Raw genomic sequence first — 16,391 nt, 5'->3', positions numbered from 1 at the left:
TGAATAACCCTTTTTTATTAATTGATCAACACTAAGCAGATTTTGGTCTATGTTAGGTACAAAAAGAACATCTGAAATTGTTTTGTTACTTATATGTGTGCTGATCACAACATTGCCTCTACCTCTGGCCTCAATGAGGTTTCCATTTCCAATCCTGACTTTGGAAACAAAGCTTCTGTCAAGATCTCTGAATAACCCTTCATCAGATGCCATATGATGAGTGCAGCCACTGTCTACTAACTAGCCTCTTCTGACTTTGCTTGAGGTTGCAAAATAGGATGCAGTGAAAACATGCTCCTCCTGAGCTTGATATCCTCAGCAGCCTGACCTTGATTTTGCAACTGAGATTGTGCCATTCCTTTGTTCTTGCAAACCTTTTCAATGTGACCAAACTGCTTGCAGCTCCTATACTAAATATCAGGCCTATACCAGCAGTACCTCTCCAAGTGTCAGCAAAATAGTCCCATGTACCTAGGTCTTTTTTACTATAGTTCCATCAGAGGATGATTAAATGGTTGGAAATGAAATTAATTCTTGAATTGAAAAATGAATTGATGAAATTTGATATATAGATTGCTATGTGATTATGTTTTTAAATGTTGATGGGATTATGATTCAACATTGTATCTAACACTTTTAACTTGAAATGTTGTTACATGTACTAGATGTATATAAGTGCCAAGGAAAAATTAAATCGATAGCTTATTGAGTAATTTTTTATGTTCAATTGATCTAGGTAAGTTTTAGTTTCCATATGAGCTTACTAAGCATATCATATGCTTATCCCGTAGTTTCTTTTTTCCTTTTAGGTTGTTACCTTGTAGAACACGCCGGTTGGATCGTTCGAAGCATAAACTAATTTATCATCAATTTAGTAGTTTTTTTTTATCATTTTGAGTCAAGGATTGCGACATGTATATGAACGTTTGTAGTAGCCTTTGGTTGTGTAAAAGTCTTGTTGAGTTAAATGTGGTATATAATGACTTTGCATGTGGGTTCTTGGCATGATCTTTGTTAGTTCATGAATATGAAATATTTGATGCATTTAGAAAGTTGGAATGTGACCTATTTAAGTTGGTTTGCATATGATGACTAAAAAAGAAAAGTAAAAGAACTAATGTGATGATTGTTTGAAATGGAATGATTCATTATGGCATGATAAAGGTAATGGTAGATGTTGGTATAACTTGTTGATATTTAGTTTAAGTTATTGAAAAGTTGAATACAATTGATGAAATGGTAATATGAATTACTATGGAATTGAAATGATATGTTTGAACTTACTTAGCATGTTTTAGGTAAGTTTTAAGTCATTTAGAAATGGCATGTAATGTATTTTTCTTGCGTGATTTTAGTTGGAGCTTTGAATTAGGTACCAAATTGTATATTTTTGTCAAATATAGTGTTCACATCACGGCTACGAATCTTAACATTGCGACATTGCCAAGTCAGAGAGTCTCGCCGCGACGAACATAGGCTTTTCGATATGATGTGACATACTGAGATGGTCATGTTGCGATGAGGAAAAGCTGAAGTCGCGGGATCGCTCCAAACTTTTCAAATCTTTACATTTTGGTCTTAATTCTTGTTCGGACTACCAAAAAAGCTTTCGTAAGCTCAGTTAAAGCTATAATTACTGTAATTGAATCGTGATTGATGTTTAAATGAAAATTATCTTATCGTAATTTTGACTGTAGTTGCTTTGACAATGACTGTAGCATCCTGTAGATTGTACCCAACGATTGGATCCAATGAAAAGTGTTACAAGAAGCATGGTTACATGTGAAAGCTTATAAGTATAATAACTTCAATAAAAAAAAAAAGTGGTTGGTTGGCATGCGAATAATATGTTGTTGCAAATTTGAAAATTTTCATGAGGTACAACAATAAATGCAATTAATATATGTAAAGAAGCATGGTTCTATGTGAAAGCTTATAAGTATAATAACTTCAATAAAACAAATTGGTTGGCATGTGAATAATAAATTGGTTGGTTGGAATAATAAATTGGTTGTTTGGCTTGTGAATACTAAATTGCAAATTTGAGATTTTTCATAAGTTAGGTAGAATAACAAATGCAACTACTATATGTAAAGAAGCATGGTTACAATGTTAAATATTTGAATAGCTATTATTGAGCTAATGAAATTTAAGAAGTGTTATAGATATAAATTCTCCCTCTGATAAGGTCTTAGCTTGGTATTTAGAAAGTTGGAATGTGATCTATTTAAGTTGGTTTGCATATGTTGACTACAAAGGAAAAATGAAAGAACTAATGTGATGATTGGTTGAAATAGAATGATTCATTATGGCATGATAAACGTAATGTTAGATGTTTGTATAACTTGTTGATATTTAGTTTAAGTTATTGAAAAGTTGAATACATTTGATGAAATGGTAATATGAATTGTCATGGAACTGAAATGATATGTTTGAACTTACTTAGCATATTTTAGGTAAGTTTTAAGTCATTTAGGAGTGGCATGTAATGTATTTTTTTTTGCATGATTTTAGTTGGAGCTTTGAATTAGGTATTTAATTGTATATTTTTGTCAAATATAGGGTTCACATCACGGCTACGAATCTTGACATTGTGACATTGCCAAGTCAAAGAGTCTCGCCGCAACGAGCATAGGCTTTTCGATATGATGTGACATACTGAGATGGTCATGTTGTGATGAGGAAAAGTTGAAGTCGCGACGTCGCTCCAAAGTTTTCAAATCTTTATAGTTTGGTCCTAATTCTTGCTCAGACTACCAAAAAAGCTTTCGTAAGCTCGATTAAAGCTCATAATTGATGTATTATTGTAATTGCATCATCATTGATGTTTAAATAAAATTTATCTTATCGTAATTTTGACTGTAGTTACTTCGACAGTGACTATAGTGCCCTGTAGATCGAATCGAACATAGAGTATTACAAGAAGCATAAAGCTTATAAGTATAATAACTTTGATAAAAAAAAAAAGTGGTTGGTTGGCATGTGAATAATATTTTGTTGCAAATTTGAGATTTTTCATGAGTGAGGTACAATAATAAATACAATTAACATATCTAAAGAAGCATGGTTATATGTGAAAGCTTATAAGTACAATAACTTCAATAAATAAAAAATTGGTTGGCATGTGGGTAATAAATTGGTTGGTTGGCATGTGAATAATATGTGGTTGCAAATTTGAGATTTTTCATGAGTTGGGTAGAATAACAAATGCAATTATTATATGTAAAGAAGCATTGATCTATTTTTAAGCGTATGAAATTTAAGAAGTGTTGTAAATGTAAAATTCTCCCAATCATAGGGTCTTAGCTTCTTAAGGACAATTATTATATTTGTCACTATTTTTGTTAAAAAGCATTAATTTAACTTTTCTTTTTTAAGATTGATAGCCATTGACTCTTTCAAAAGAAAATTAAATTTAATTAAAAAATTAAAAATTATATTAGTAAAAATATAAAAACTAAGGGGTAAATTTAAATTACACCTCAAGTATTTCCCATATTTGTTTATTATGTAAGCTATAAAATATTTGTCATCATCGTAGACATTTTGCCACCTTTTCTCCAACACCAAGAACAGTTTACAAAATCACCTTGTTTATTACTTCCAACCGCTCAGCCTGAAAATGTCCTCCACGGGGGAAGGAGGCGGCGCCGTCGGAGCAGTTTCCACTGAGCAAACAATCATCAACAACAACAACTACAACGATTCCGCGAGGATTGATATTGACGTCTCACTCAGCAATGGCGAATTAGAGAATCTCGAGTCATTAGTCAAAGCTTTCAAGGGCGGCCAACCCAACCTCACAGCCAATCCATTGATCCGAAAAGTCCCATCAACCCTTCGCCGTAACAAAGATTTCAAGAAGTATTTCTGGCCGAAAGTGATCTCAATCGGCCCACTCCACCACGATCATCGCACCCTCCAGGAATCCAAGGAGCTCAAGCTCAAATTAGCACCACATTTCGTCAAAAAAGTTGGCGTCGATGGGGAATCCTTGTACAGCAACATTAAGAAAGAGATGGATGGCTTGAGGAAATGCTATGATCCACAGGAATTAGAGAAGTATAGCGACGATGACGAGAAACTGGCTTGGATGTTCTTCGTTGACGGCTGCGCAATTTTACAAGCAGTTTATATGCGTTACGGTGATGATATTTGTAAAATTTATGGCCAGTTTATTAAAAACGATTTGCTTACATTTGTGTACTCGGATCTGTTATTGTTGGAGAACCAAATACCTTTTCGTGTTCTTGAATTGCTTACTAGCTCGAGTGATGGCGCAAAGTTCATGAATGCAATCATAAGGTTCATCGACGACACTGTTATCACCCCAGCCGAGAACAGGTAATTTAAGGAATTTAAAAATAATAAAAAAATCATTTTGTCGAGTTTATAAATGTTAAAAGGTTTTTACATTGATTAGACTCTTAATTTTGATTGATTAGTTTATTCGATTCAGTTATATAAGTTTTTGAAAATATTAAAGATATATTAAAAATATAAAGAAAATCCATTCGATGACTCAATTCAACTAATCTAATCTGGATCAATACTTTGTTCAATTTTCTTTCCAACTAGCCTGACGCTTAAATTTTTTCATGTATTGATTTATAAGTTCATATTTTTTTTAAAAAAAAGACTGAACAAAATATTTTTTCCATTTTGAGGATCAAAGTGTAATTTTATAATATATAAATTTATAATTTAATAATTTTTAAAGAATTAAAATGTAATTTTCTATTTTTGGAATTACTCTTGCTTGTGATAAATTATTTAATGGACCATTTTCACCACATCATCTATGGTCCCACTCAATTAAAAAAAGACACATCAGTTTTTATTTGTGATGAAGACTGTCCATAAAACAAAATTTCCCTGTGATTTCCTTTGGTCCTGTTGAGTGTACATTTCTTTAGGAAAAAATTATGATTTCAAATCCAATTTTTTAAAATAGAAATTTTATATTTTAATATCTTTAAAATGGTAAAATTTTTGCATTAATAAAATAATAAAAATTGTATTTTAGTTAATATTATTTGGATCGATTTGGATTGGAAATTAATTAAGGTATTAGTCCGAAGGAAATCATTGGACCAATCAACTTGGGAATCTATATGAACAGGTTGAACCAAAAAAAAAACTAATTGGATTGGGCAATCAAATCGAAAATTTTTAATAATTGATTTAATTAATCGGATGAATTCGTCAAACCAATTAGACTTATAAATCGATAACTTAACGAGTTGAATTTTGAAAACCTTAAATTTAGCTTGTTAAAAATTTACAATTTCAAATAAGAAATGGGGTAAATTACAGCAACAATCACTCAACTTTGGGGTAGCTGGCAAAACAGTCTTTTTAACCATTTTTGTGGAGTTTATAAATGTTAAAAGGTTTTTATAACTAGATGGGTGGTGGAATCTATTAGACTCTCATTTCTAGTTGATAAGTTCATTCAGTTTAATTATATATATAAATTTTTAAAAATATTAAAAATATATAAAAAATCGATTCGATGATTGGATTCAATGGATTTAACTTATTATTCTGGATCAGTACCTTGCTCGATTCTCTATCTAATTAGGCCGATCCACAAGTTTGGTTTGATTCTTAGATTTTTTTATGTATTAATTTATAATTTCATCATTTTTCAAAAGTGTTTGAACAATTTTTTATTCATTTTGAGGAGTCAAAGTATAATTTTATTGTATATAAATTTATAATTTAATAATTTTTAAAAGGTTTAAAATGTAATTTAATAATTTAAATAATTTTTTATTAAAATAATAATGATTTGATTCAACCATTGAAAACCTTGATTTTAGCTGGCTCCTGACTAACACAGATTTGGCTCTAGTGAATGGTGGCCGCAGCAAGAAGGTAAGCAAATTCACTTATTGCATCTACTACGAGTAAGACTCCTTTTCAAAAAAGAAAAACCACGGGGGTGGGGAATTCATAAAAGACTCCTTTTAAGGTTAGAAAAACTACGGCGGTGGTGTTTTCCGTTTTGCATTGAACACGAAGATAGAAAAGAAGAAAGAACAAAACGGTGCCATTCACACACCATTCATAACGTAAAAGAGCTTAAAAAACTCGGGATATCGTTAAAAGCCAGCGAAACAAGTTGTTTAACCGACATCAGTTTCAACCGTATCTTATTCTTCGGAAAATTATGTTTACCGCCGATCTCCGTCGATGATTCAACCATGAACTTAATAGCTTACGAAATGTGTCCGGATTTCCACAACGATTTTACCGTCACTTCATATATGTGTTTCCTTGGTTTATTGATCGATGAAGCCGAAGATGTTAAGGAACTGAGAGACGTCGGCATATTATACAATAGATTGGGGAGTGATAAAGAAGTGGCTAAGCTTTTCAACAAGATGAACACTGGTTTGGTTCCTAGTCCGATGATTTACAGTGGGGTTAAACGGAAAATACATGATCATCAAAACAATCTGTGGATTAGATATCCAGCTCAAGTTTACCGTACTTTTTTTAGGACTCGTTGGACGTTTTTCGCATTTGTGGGTGCCATTGCTGCACTTTTTATCGGTGCTTTGCAGACTTATTATACCATACATCAACCAAAGTAAGTGTTCTTTTTGTAAACTCTTGTTATTTATGAGAATTTTGTAACTCCTAGATTTTCGATTCAATCTATTTAATTTTTTAAATTTAAAAAATCCATCCCGATCCGATCGCAGATAGGTTCAATTAGATTTGATCATCCCTATTGTCTTCTTAAATTAGTAAATTTATTATTTAATCCTTTTAAAATTTACGAAATTATAAATTAATATAATAATAAAATTTTATTTTGAACCTTCAAATTCATTATTCATTTTGGACTCATCCTAAAACAATTTTGACTTGGCTCTTGGTTTCAACTTTCAACCAAGAGTTGCTTGTTTTGATTTTGGGATAATGACAAGCTGAGGTCGTAATCCATTTCTCATAGAACCTGAAATTGAAGGGCTAAAAAACAATTAAACCATCAAAAGTTTGTTTTGATTTTGGCTTACAGTGAGCTTCCAGCCAAGAAAATTTACAATCTATACGTATATATTGTCTTTAAATACAATTGGAGAGTGCACTGCAGAGGAGCAGTAGGGCAGAGAAAATGAATGCAAATGGGTAGTGAGAATGGCAGAAGAGGAGTAGATGAGTAGTCCCCGTGCATAAAATGGTCAATGTTGTCAATCCACAATCATTAATTGACAAATTAAATCAAAGACCAGATAATCTGGACATTATACCATTTCCATGATAGGCGTTTGCTAATATATATATATATATAATATGATAAAATAATGTGAAATTGGAAAAAAAATAACAGTCCTTGTACATTGAGTTGAATTACATTTTGCTCTATATATTAAAAAATGAGTAAATTAGTCCCTATATGTTAGATCAAAAAGTAACTTGGCCATTTCTGTTAAAATTTTCATCTATTTGTAATGTTAAAAACTGGTATGACTAACGGAATAACCAAATCATAACATGTGCCGTGCCACTGTACCTCAAACTTATGTATATGAATCAATTTTTAATAATAGAAAAAGATTAAAAATGTAATAAAATGATCAATTTGCTCTTTGATCTGATGTATAGAAACTAACTTACTTATTTTTTTAATAAATTTAAACTTTTATTAAAATGATTAAATTACGAGGTGATCCGATCACACCTAAATAAAAATGATTGGTGGCGACTCCATTTTCGTTTTTAAACAAAAAGTCGACCTCTTTTACAAAAAAAATAGTATTGACAGTGTACATCACTCGAATGATATGAATCCTAAAACTTTGGAAGATAAGAGAAGAATGAGTAAGGCACCATATCTTTTAGTAGTGAAAACTACTATGTATGCCATATTGTGCCAAACACCAAATATATTGTATAGCTCTAAGTGTCACGAGCTGATAACCAAAGTTATCCAAGTGACGGTTGTCAAAATCTTTTTTTTGGGAATTGACTTTTTATTTTAAAAAATGAAAATGGAGTCGCCACCAATCCTTTTTATTAGGTGTGGTCAAAGACTAAACAAAATATTTTTTCCATTTTGAGGATCAAAGTGTAATTTTATAATATATAAATTTATAATTTAATAATTTTTAAAGAATTAAAATGTAGTTTTCTATTTTTGGAATTACTCTTGCTTGTGATAAATTATTTAATGGACCATTTTCACCACATCATCTATGGTTCCACTCAATTAAAAAAAGACACATCATTTTTTATTTAGAAGTTTAGTCCCAATGTATATATGATATGAAAAAAAGGTGATATATCCTCTTTTAATTTGATAGGATCATTTGTGATGAAGACTGTCCATAAAACAAAATTTCCCTGTGAATTCCTTTGGTCCTGTTGAGTGTACATTTCTTTAGGAAAAAAATTATGATTTCAAATCCAACTTTTTAAAAAAGAAATTTTATATTTTAATATCTTTAAAATGGTAAAATTTTTGCATTAATAAAATAATAAAAATTGTATTTTAGCTAATATTATTTGAATCGATTTGGATTAGAAATTAATTAAGGTATCAGTCCGAAAGAAATTATTGGTCCAATCGACTTGGGAATCTATATGAACAGGTTGAACCAAAAAAAAAACTAATTGAATTGGGCAATCAAATAGAAAATTTTTAATAATTAATTTAATTAATCGGATGAATTCGTCAAACCAATTAGACTTATAAATCGATAACTTAATGAGTTGAATTTTGAAAACCTTAAATTTAGCTTGTTAAAAATTTACAATTTCAAATAAGAAATGGGGTAAATTACAGCAACAATCACTCAACTTTGGGGTAGCTGACAAAACAATCTTTTTAACCATTTTCCGTTACAGACGTAACGAAAAAGTGAATGGCATTTAAGGGTAGGCTAGCTGTCATTTAAACAAACCCATTTAAGAAGTTTAGGCAGTAGAAGAACAAAAAAAGAAGAAGAATAAGAGAATGAATGGAGAAAAAGAAGAAAAGGAGAAAATGGAAGGACTTCGTAACAGTGATTCCCAAGGATCAAAATCCAAGTTCCCAGATTTTGACCCTTGGGAATCGTTGGTATGAAGCTTGGAAGCTCCTTCCATTTTCCCTTCTTCCTCCCCTGTTCTTCTTTTCTTCTTCTTCTCGATTTCTCTTATTTTTCTTTTTACCCTTAACCAATCATCTTTTCTTTTCTTTTTGACCCTTTTACTTCCATTTTCCCTTCTTCCTTCCCTGTTCTTCTTTTCTTTTTCTTCTTCATTTCTCTTATTTTTCTTTTTACCCTTAACCAATCATCTTTTTTTCTTTTTGACCCTTTGACTACTTGTCCAACGTGGCAAGTTAACTAGTCACATCAATTAGTTAACATGCCACATTAAGCCTGTGATGACAATTGTTAATGAGTGACTGATTTATCACTTTTCAATAACATTAGTGACTATTTTGTTATTTTTCAAAAGTTCAGTGACTGAACTGAAAAGTAAGTGACTGTTTTGTCAGCTACTCCAAAGTTGAGTGACTATTAGTGTAATTTACCCCCAAAAAAATTATATGTTTGCTTCGACTAATACAGATTTTGCTCCGGTGAAAGGTGGTGGGAGCAGAAGCAAGGAGAGCGAATTCACTTATTGCATCTACTACGAGTAAGACTCGGGATATCATTAAAAGCCAGCGAAACAAGTTGTTTAACCGACATAAGTTTCAACCGTATCTTATTCGTCGGAAAATTATGTTTACCGCCAATCTCCGTCAATGATTCAACCATGAACTTAATAGCTTACGAAATGTGTCCGGATTTCGACAACGATTTCACCGTCACTTCATATATGTGTTTCCTTGATTTATTGATTGATGAAGCCGAAGATGTTAAAGACCTGAGAGACGCCGGCATACCATACAATGGATTGGGGAGTGATGAAGAAGTGGCTAAGTTTTTCAATAAGATGAACACTGGTTTGGTTCCTAGTCCGATGATTTACAGTGGGGTTAAACGGAAAATACATGATCATTGTAAGATTACGTGGATTAAGCATGCAGCTCAAGGTTATCATACTTATTTTAGGAGTCCTTGGACGTTTTTGGCATTTATGGGTGCCATTACAGCACTTTTGCTTGGTGCTTTGCAGACTTATTATACCATACATCAACAAAAGTAAGTGTTGTTTACTAGTCTTTTTGTAAACTCTTGTTATTTATGAGAATTTTGTAACTCCTAGATGTTGGATTCAATCTATTTAATTTTTTGTGTTTAATGAAATTTTTTTTTGAAAATAAAATTTAAGAGATTTAATCAAAAATTTTGAGAAAATTAAAGGCAAGTTTTGAAAATTTTCGTCCGTAAGTTGAACTTAGGGACTTTTTGATTATTTTAATGTTTAAATATTTTTAATTAAATGTGTTGTTAAGAAATGGCTTAAAATTGGTAGTGGATTGTTGTTGTTGGTAGTGGGTTGTTGGTGGTAGTGGATTAGTGGATGGTTGTTGGTGTCCATTTTCAACCACAAATCTTTGCCAAAGTTTTGGACAATTATGTCCTTGAACTCTCTTATAAATAGAGAGGTTCATTAGCCATATTCATCATCCCAAACCAAGAGAGAGCAAAGCTTGTTCTTTGAAAGCTAGGATTTTAGCTTTCGGGTTTTCTATAGGGGTTGAGAGTTGTGAGGTTCTCGGGTTGTGTCTTGAGTGTAAAACACTTGTAATCTTCATCTTGTTATAGTGAAATTTCTTTTCGCCTCTGCCCGTGGACGTAGGCATTAAAGCCGAACCACGTAAATCCTTGTGTTCACTTTATTTTTCGTTCCGGTCAATTTACTTGTAGTCATATCGGAGTTCTCGAATCGATCCTTTCCGCAACAAATTGGTATCAGAGCGTAGTTGAAGGAGTGATAATATTTTCTGAATTGCCCTGTGACTGCAGCTTTGTCTGATCTTTCACATCAGGAAGAAAATATTATCATTCATTCAAAGGTTCCAAATTATGGCTACAAGTGTTTCATCGACTAAGTATGATGTCGAGAAATTTACCGGGAAAAATAGTTTCAGTTTATGGCGCATCAAGATGCGGGCAGTGCTGGTTCAACAAGGATTGCTAAAAGCATTGTCTGGTAAAGATAAATTACCAAGCACGCTTTCGGAAGAGCAAAAGGATGACATGCTAGAAAGAGCACATAGTGCTATTCTGCTATGTCTAGGAGATGAAGTGCTACGAGAAGTAGCGGATGAGAAAACCGCGTCCGGTTTGTGGCTCCGGTTAGAGAGCAAGTACATGACGAAGTCATTGACGAACCGGCTCTACCTCAAGCAAAGACTCTATGCCCTGAAGATGGAGGAAGGTACACCTGTTTCCCAGCACCTGGATAAATTCAATTCCATTATCATGGATTTGAATAATATCGATAACAAAATCGATGATGAGGACCAAGCAATAATTGTTTTGTGTTCTTTGCCTCCCTCGTATGAGAATTTTGTTGATACAATGATGTACGGTCGTGATGACCTGACTCTAGAGGAGGTGAAAAATGCCTTAAGTTCCAGTGAGTTGAGGAAGAAAATCACTGGTAAGGTGGTCGAAAACAATGAAGGCGAAGGCTTGGTTGCTCGAGGAAGATCCAAGGCAAAGGGTGGAAGTTCAAGTAAAAGCCATCCTAGATCGCAGTCCAAGAAGAGAATACAGTGCTACTACTGTAAGAAGTACGGGCACATGAAGGTAGATTGTCCGAAAAGGAAGGAGAAATCAGAATCACAGGAGCAACAAAATGATCGTGCGAATGTAGCTGATGCAGATTCTTCAAGTGATGCCGAGATCGTTCTTGCAGTATCCGACTCTTACGCTGGTGGGAGATGGATTCTTGATACGGGAGCTACATTTCATATAAGTACTTCGAAAGATGCATTCTCAACATACGAGAAGCATTCTGGTTCAGTACTAATGGGAAATGACCACGCATGTCAAGTCATGGGGATTGGCACAGTTCGTATAAAGATGTTTGACGGTATTGTTAGAACTCTAACTGATGTTCGGCACATTCCAGAAATGAAGAAAAATTTGATCTCTTTGAGTACGTTGGACAAGAAAGGCTTTCGGTACTCTGCTGAAGGTGGAGTTCTCAAGGTATTCTCGGGTGCTTTGACTGTGATACGTGGTAATTTGGAGCGGGGCCTTTACTTCCTCGATGGTTCCTCGGTTACAGGTGTTGCGGGAGTGTCATCATCAGATGATCTAGATTCTGACACCACGAAGTTATGGCATATGCGGCTCGGGCATATGAGCGAGAGAGGCTTATCGGTGCTAAGCAAACGAGGATTATTGTCTGGGCAGTGTACAGGAAAGTTGAATTTCTGTGAGCACTGCGTCTTCGGTAAGCAGACTCGGGTAAAGTTCAGCACTGGGATTCACAAGACAAAAGGCACAGTGGATTACTTCCATTCTGACCTTTGGGGGCCTTCTCCGACAATTTCTAAAGGTGGTTACAGATATCTGCTTACCTTTATCGATGATTACTCGAGAAAGGTTTGGGTGTATTTTCTGAAGAGCAAGTATGAGGTTCTCATCAACTTCAAGCAATTTAAAGCTTTGATCGAAAATCAAACAGGAAAGAAGATCAAGCGATTCCGGACGGATAATGGCTTGGAGTTTTGCTCAGGTGAATTCAATGAGTTCTGCAAAAATGAAGGAATAGTGAGACACCGCACTGTTCGTCGAACACCACAACAAAATGGAGTTGCAGAACGCATGAATAGAACTCTCTTGGAGCGAGCTCGTTGCATGCGATCAAATGCTGGGCTCGGTGAAGAATTTTGGGCTGAAGCTGTTAATACTGCTTGTTATTTGGTTAACAGATCTCCGTCAACAGCTATTGAGCTGAAGACTCCTGAGGAAGTATGGTCTGGTTCTCCTGCTGATTACTCTGGTTTAAGAGTGTTTGGCTGCCCTGCGTATGCTCATGTAAATGAGGGAAAACTCAAACCGAGGGCGAAGAAATGCATATTTCTTGGATACGGCCAAGGGGTGAAAGGATACAGGTTGTGGTGTCCTGATCCGGTTTCGTCCAAGTTCATCATCAGCAGAGATGTGATTTTTGATGAGTCATCCATGCTTCGATCCACCACAAATTCCCGGGAAAAGGAGGAGTCAGATAGAATGGGAGATCACGGTGTTGAGAAGCAGGTGGAGTGTCAGGTGGACGCTCCAATTCCTACGGAAGGTACTTCAGTCCAGGATGATCAAGTTGAGGTGCAAGATTCCGATGAAGATGAGTCACCTCAAGAAAAACCATATAGCATTGCCACTGGAAGAACGAAGAGACAAATCAAACCAAATCCGCGTTACGCTAATCTGGTGTCTTTCGCGCTCAGTGTGGCGGAGTCCATTGGTATAGAACCTTCCAGTTATAATGAGGCTGTCACGTGTGATGAGTCGGCACAGTGGGCAATTGCTATGAGTGAGGAGATAGAATCTCTTCACAAGAACCATACTTGGGAGTTGGTTAAGCCGCCAAGTAACCAGAAGATAGTTGGTTGCAAATGGGTCTTCAAGAAAAAGGAAGGCATCCTAGGGGTTGAAGCAACTAGATTCAAGGCACGATTGGTTGCTAAAGGCTTCACTCAGAAAGAGGGGATTGACTACAATGAAGTTTTCTCCCCAGTCGTAAAGCATTCTTCCATTCGTGTATTACTTGCCATAGTGGCCAAGTCTGATCTAGAACTTGAGCAGCTTGACGTAAAAACGGCGTTCTTGCATGGTGAGCTCGAGGAAACAATCTACATGCGTCAACCAGAGGGTTTTACAGTTCCTGGTAAAGAAGACCATGTCTGTCTATTAAAGAAGTCTTTATATGGATTGAAACAATCCCCAAGGCAGTGGTACAAGCGGTTTGATAGCTTCATGATTCAGCATGGTTACACAAGATGTGACTATGATGCTTGTGTCTATCATCGGAAGCTCTCAGATGGTTCGCACATTTATTTGTTGCTGTATGTTGATGACATGTTAATTGCTTCCAAAAACATGTCGGAAATCAACAAGTTAAAGTCGCAGTTGAGTGGTGAGTTCGAGATGAAGGATCTGGGTGCTGCCAAGAAAATTTTGGGCATGGATATTCACAGAGATCGCAAGGCGGGCAAGCTTCGTGTGTCGCAGAAGAACTACATTGAAAAGGTTCTTCAACGCTTCGGCATGGATAAAGCGAAAACTGTGAGTACTCCGTTGGCACCACATTTCAAACTCTCTGCAGAGTTGTCACCACAATCTGATGAAGAAAAGCAGCAAATGTCTCACATTCCATACTCGAGTGCAGTTGGAAGCGTGATGTATGCAATGGTTTGCACTCGTCCAGACATTTCACATGCAGTTAGTGTGGTCAGCAGATACATGAGTTGTCCTGGCAAGGAACACTGGCAGGCCGTGAAATGGATTCTCAGGTACTTGAGAGGTTCTGCAGATTTATGCTTGGTATATGATCAGAGTGACTGCACTAGCAGTGTCACGGGCTATGTGGACTCTGATTATGCTGGAGATCTGGACAAAAGAAGATCTCTGACGGGTTATGTTTTCACTTATTCTGGAGGAGCCATTAGTTGGAAAGCTGTGTTACAGTCTACCGTAGCCTTATCTACGACTGAGGCGGAATATATGGCGTTAGCAGAAGCAGTGAAAGAAGCATTGTGGATGAAAGGTCTAGTAAGCAGTTTGGGTTTACAACAGGATTTCACTGTTGTATTTTGCGATAGCCAGAGTGCCATACATCTGACTAAAAATCAGATGTTTCATGAACGGACCAAACACATTGATGTCAGATATCATTTTGTTCGGGAACATGTTACGCAAGGTGACATTGTTATCAGCAAGGTTGCTACCGAGAAGAATCCTGCAGATATGTTAACTAAGGTGATCCCTGCATATAAGTTCAAGCATTGCTTGGACTTGATAGGTATTCGGGATTGATTAGCGCCAGAGAGGCGTTTGGAAGAGGTGATCCAGTTCGAGGAATTCACTATGATGTTCAGCTTGGTAAATTTCAAGCCAAGGTGGAGATTTGTTAAGAAATGGCTTAAAATTGGTAGTGGATTGTTGTTGTTGGTAGTGGGTTGTTGGTGGTAGTGGATTAGTGGATGGTTGTTGGTGTCCATTTTCAACCACAAATCTTTGCCAAAGTTTTGGACAATTATGTCCTTGAACTCTCTTATAAATAGAGAGGTTCATTAGCCATATTCATCATCCCAAACCAAGAGAGAGCAAAGCTTGTTCTTTGAAAGCTAGGATTTTAGCTTTCGGGTTTTCTATAGGGGTTGAGAGTTGTGAGGTTCTCGGGTTGTGTCTTGAGTGTAAAACACTTGTAATCTTCATCTTGTTATAGTGAAATTTCTTTTCGCCTCTGCCCGTGGACGTAGGCATTAAAGCCGAACCACGTAAATCCTTGTGTTCACTTTATTTTTCGTTCCGGTCAATTTACTTGTAGTCATATCGGAGTTCTCGAATCGATCCTTTCCGCAACATGTGTCAATTCTAACATGAATCAGAAAATTTAAGTAATTAATTCAGTTTGACAATAAAAAGTTAGCAATTTAAACCCATTTATTATTCACCCAAATATAAATTGATTCAAACAAAACATTCATTCGAATTCAAAATAATCTGAATAATTTATACTTAAAATAATTTTATTAGTAATGATGCAATCCAAAAATTAAAATCCCAAACTTAAAACGATTAAACTTGTGAAACCCGAAACGAACTAATTATGTAAGTTTCTTACATGCAGAAGCTTATTTTGTGTGTAATATTTGTTCTGAAATGCTTTTATATATTTTTCTTCTTCAATTTGTGGCAGCCAAGACTCATCCAATCACAAAAATTAAAGGCTGCTTGAAGAGCCCTAAAGGATTCAAGCCATCAAAGCTTTGTATATTATATTTGAGTTTAATTTATTATAAATATTGAATGTTAATAAAATTTTTATACATTTTACCAATGCTCTTTAATTTTGTGGGTCAATTTGTTTGACAATGCAGGGTGATTTATCCTAAATACTTACATCACAACAGTAATATGTGTACTTAAAATTTATTTAGCCTAAAAATCTATACAGTTGTTAAATTGAGTTTTAATTTAGTTAGCATCAACATTATTGTTAGTATAGAAGGCTGTGGGTTGAAGCGTGCTCAAGTGCTTTTATTCTTCTATTAAATGTTGGGGAGGAATTGTGAATAGTTCTAAACATTGTAGGGGATGAATTCACCACAGTCGGGGCCCAAGTCTCTGTAACTTGGTATGGGTAAATCACTGGATTTGAGATCATATTTTCTAGTTTCTAATGATTTTAGAAATTTCTCATCCATCTTTTTTCTATTACGGGACGTAAAATTAAAAAGAAGAAGAAGAAGAAGAAAG

General features: G+C 34.9%; 1 protein-coding gene across 5 annotated transcripts in view; it reads left to right on the top strand.

The window, feature by feature from the left end:
* The first annotated feature begins 3,512 nt into the window (after window positions 1–3,512).
* Window positions 3,513–16,391, top strand: part of LOC107925746 (UPF0481 protein At3g47200) — a 62,381-nt gene continuing 49,502 nt past the window's right edge. Inside the window, exons 1-2 of one of the 5 annotated variants that reach the window (XM_041105118.1) lie at window positions 3,513–4,344; window positions 5,858–6,665. In XM_041105118.1, coding sequence (XP_040961052.1) covers window positions 3,623–4,344; window positions 5,858–6,602 — 1,467 coding nt within the window. In that variant the 5' untranslated portion in view covers window positions 3,513–3,622 and the 3' untranslated portion in view covers window positions 6,603–6,665. Of the gene's footprint in view, window positions 4,345–5,845; window positions 6,666–16,391 lie in introns of those variants that run through there. The other 4 variants (XM_041105116.1, XM_041105119.1, XM_041105114.1 and 1 more) reach the window with 4 other exon arrangements.

Source organism: Gossypium hirsutum, chromosome D11 (assembly GCF_007990345.1).
Source record: "Gossypium hirsutum isolate 1008001.06 chromosome D11, Gossypium_hirsutum_v2.1, whole genome shotgun sequence".
In the NCBI taxonomy this organism is placed as follows: Eukaryota; Viridiplantae; Streptophyta; class Magnoliopsida; order Malvales; family Malvaceae; genus Gossypium; species Gossypium hirsutum.
This window is presented reverse-complemented; position numbering and strand designations above follow the sequence as displayed.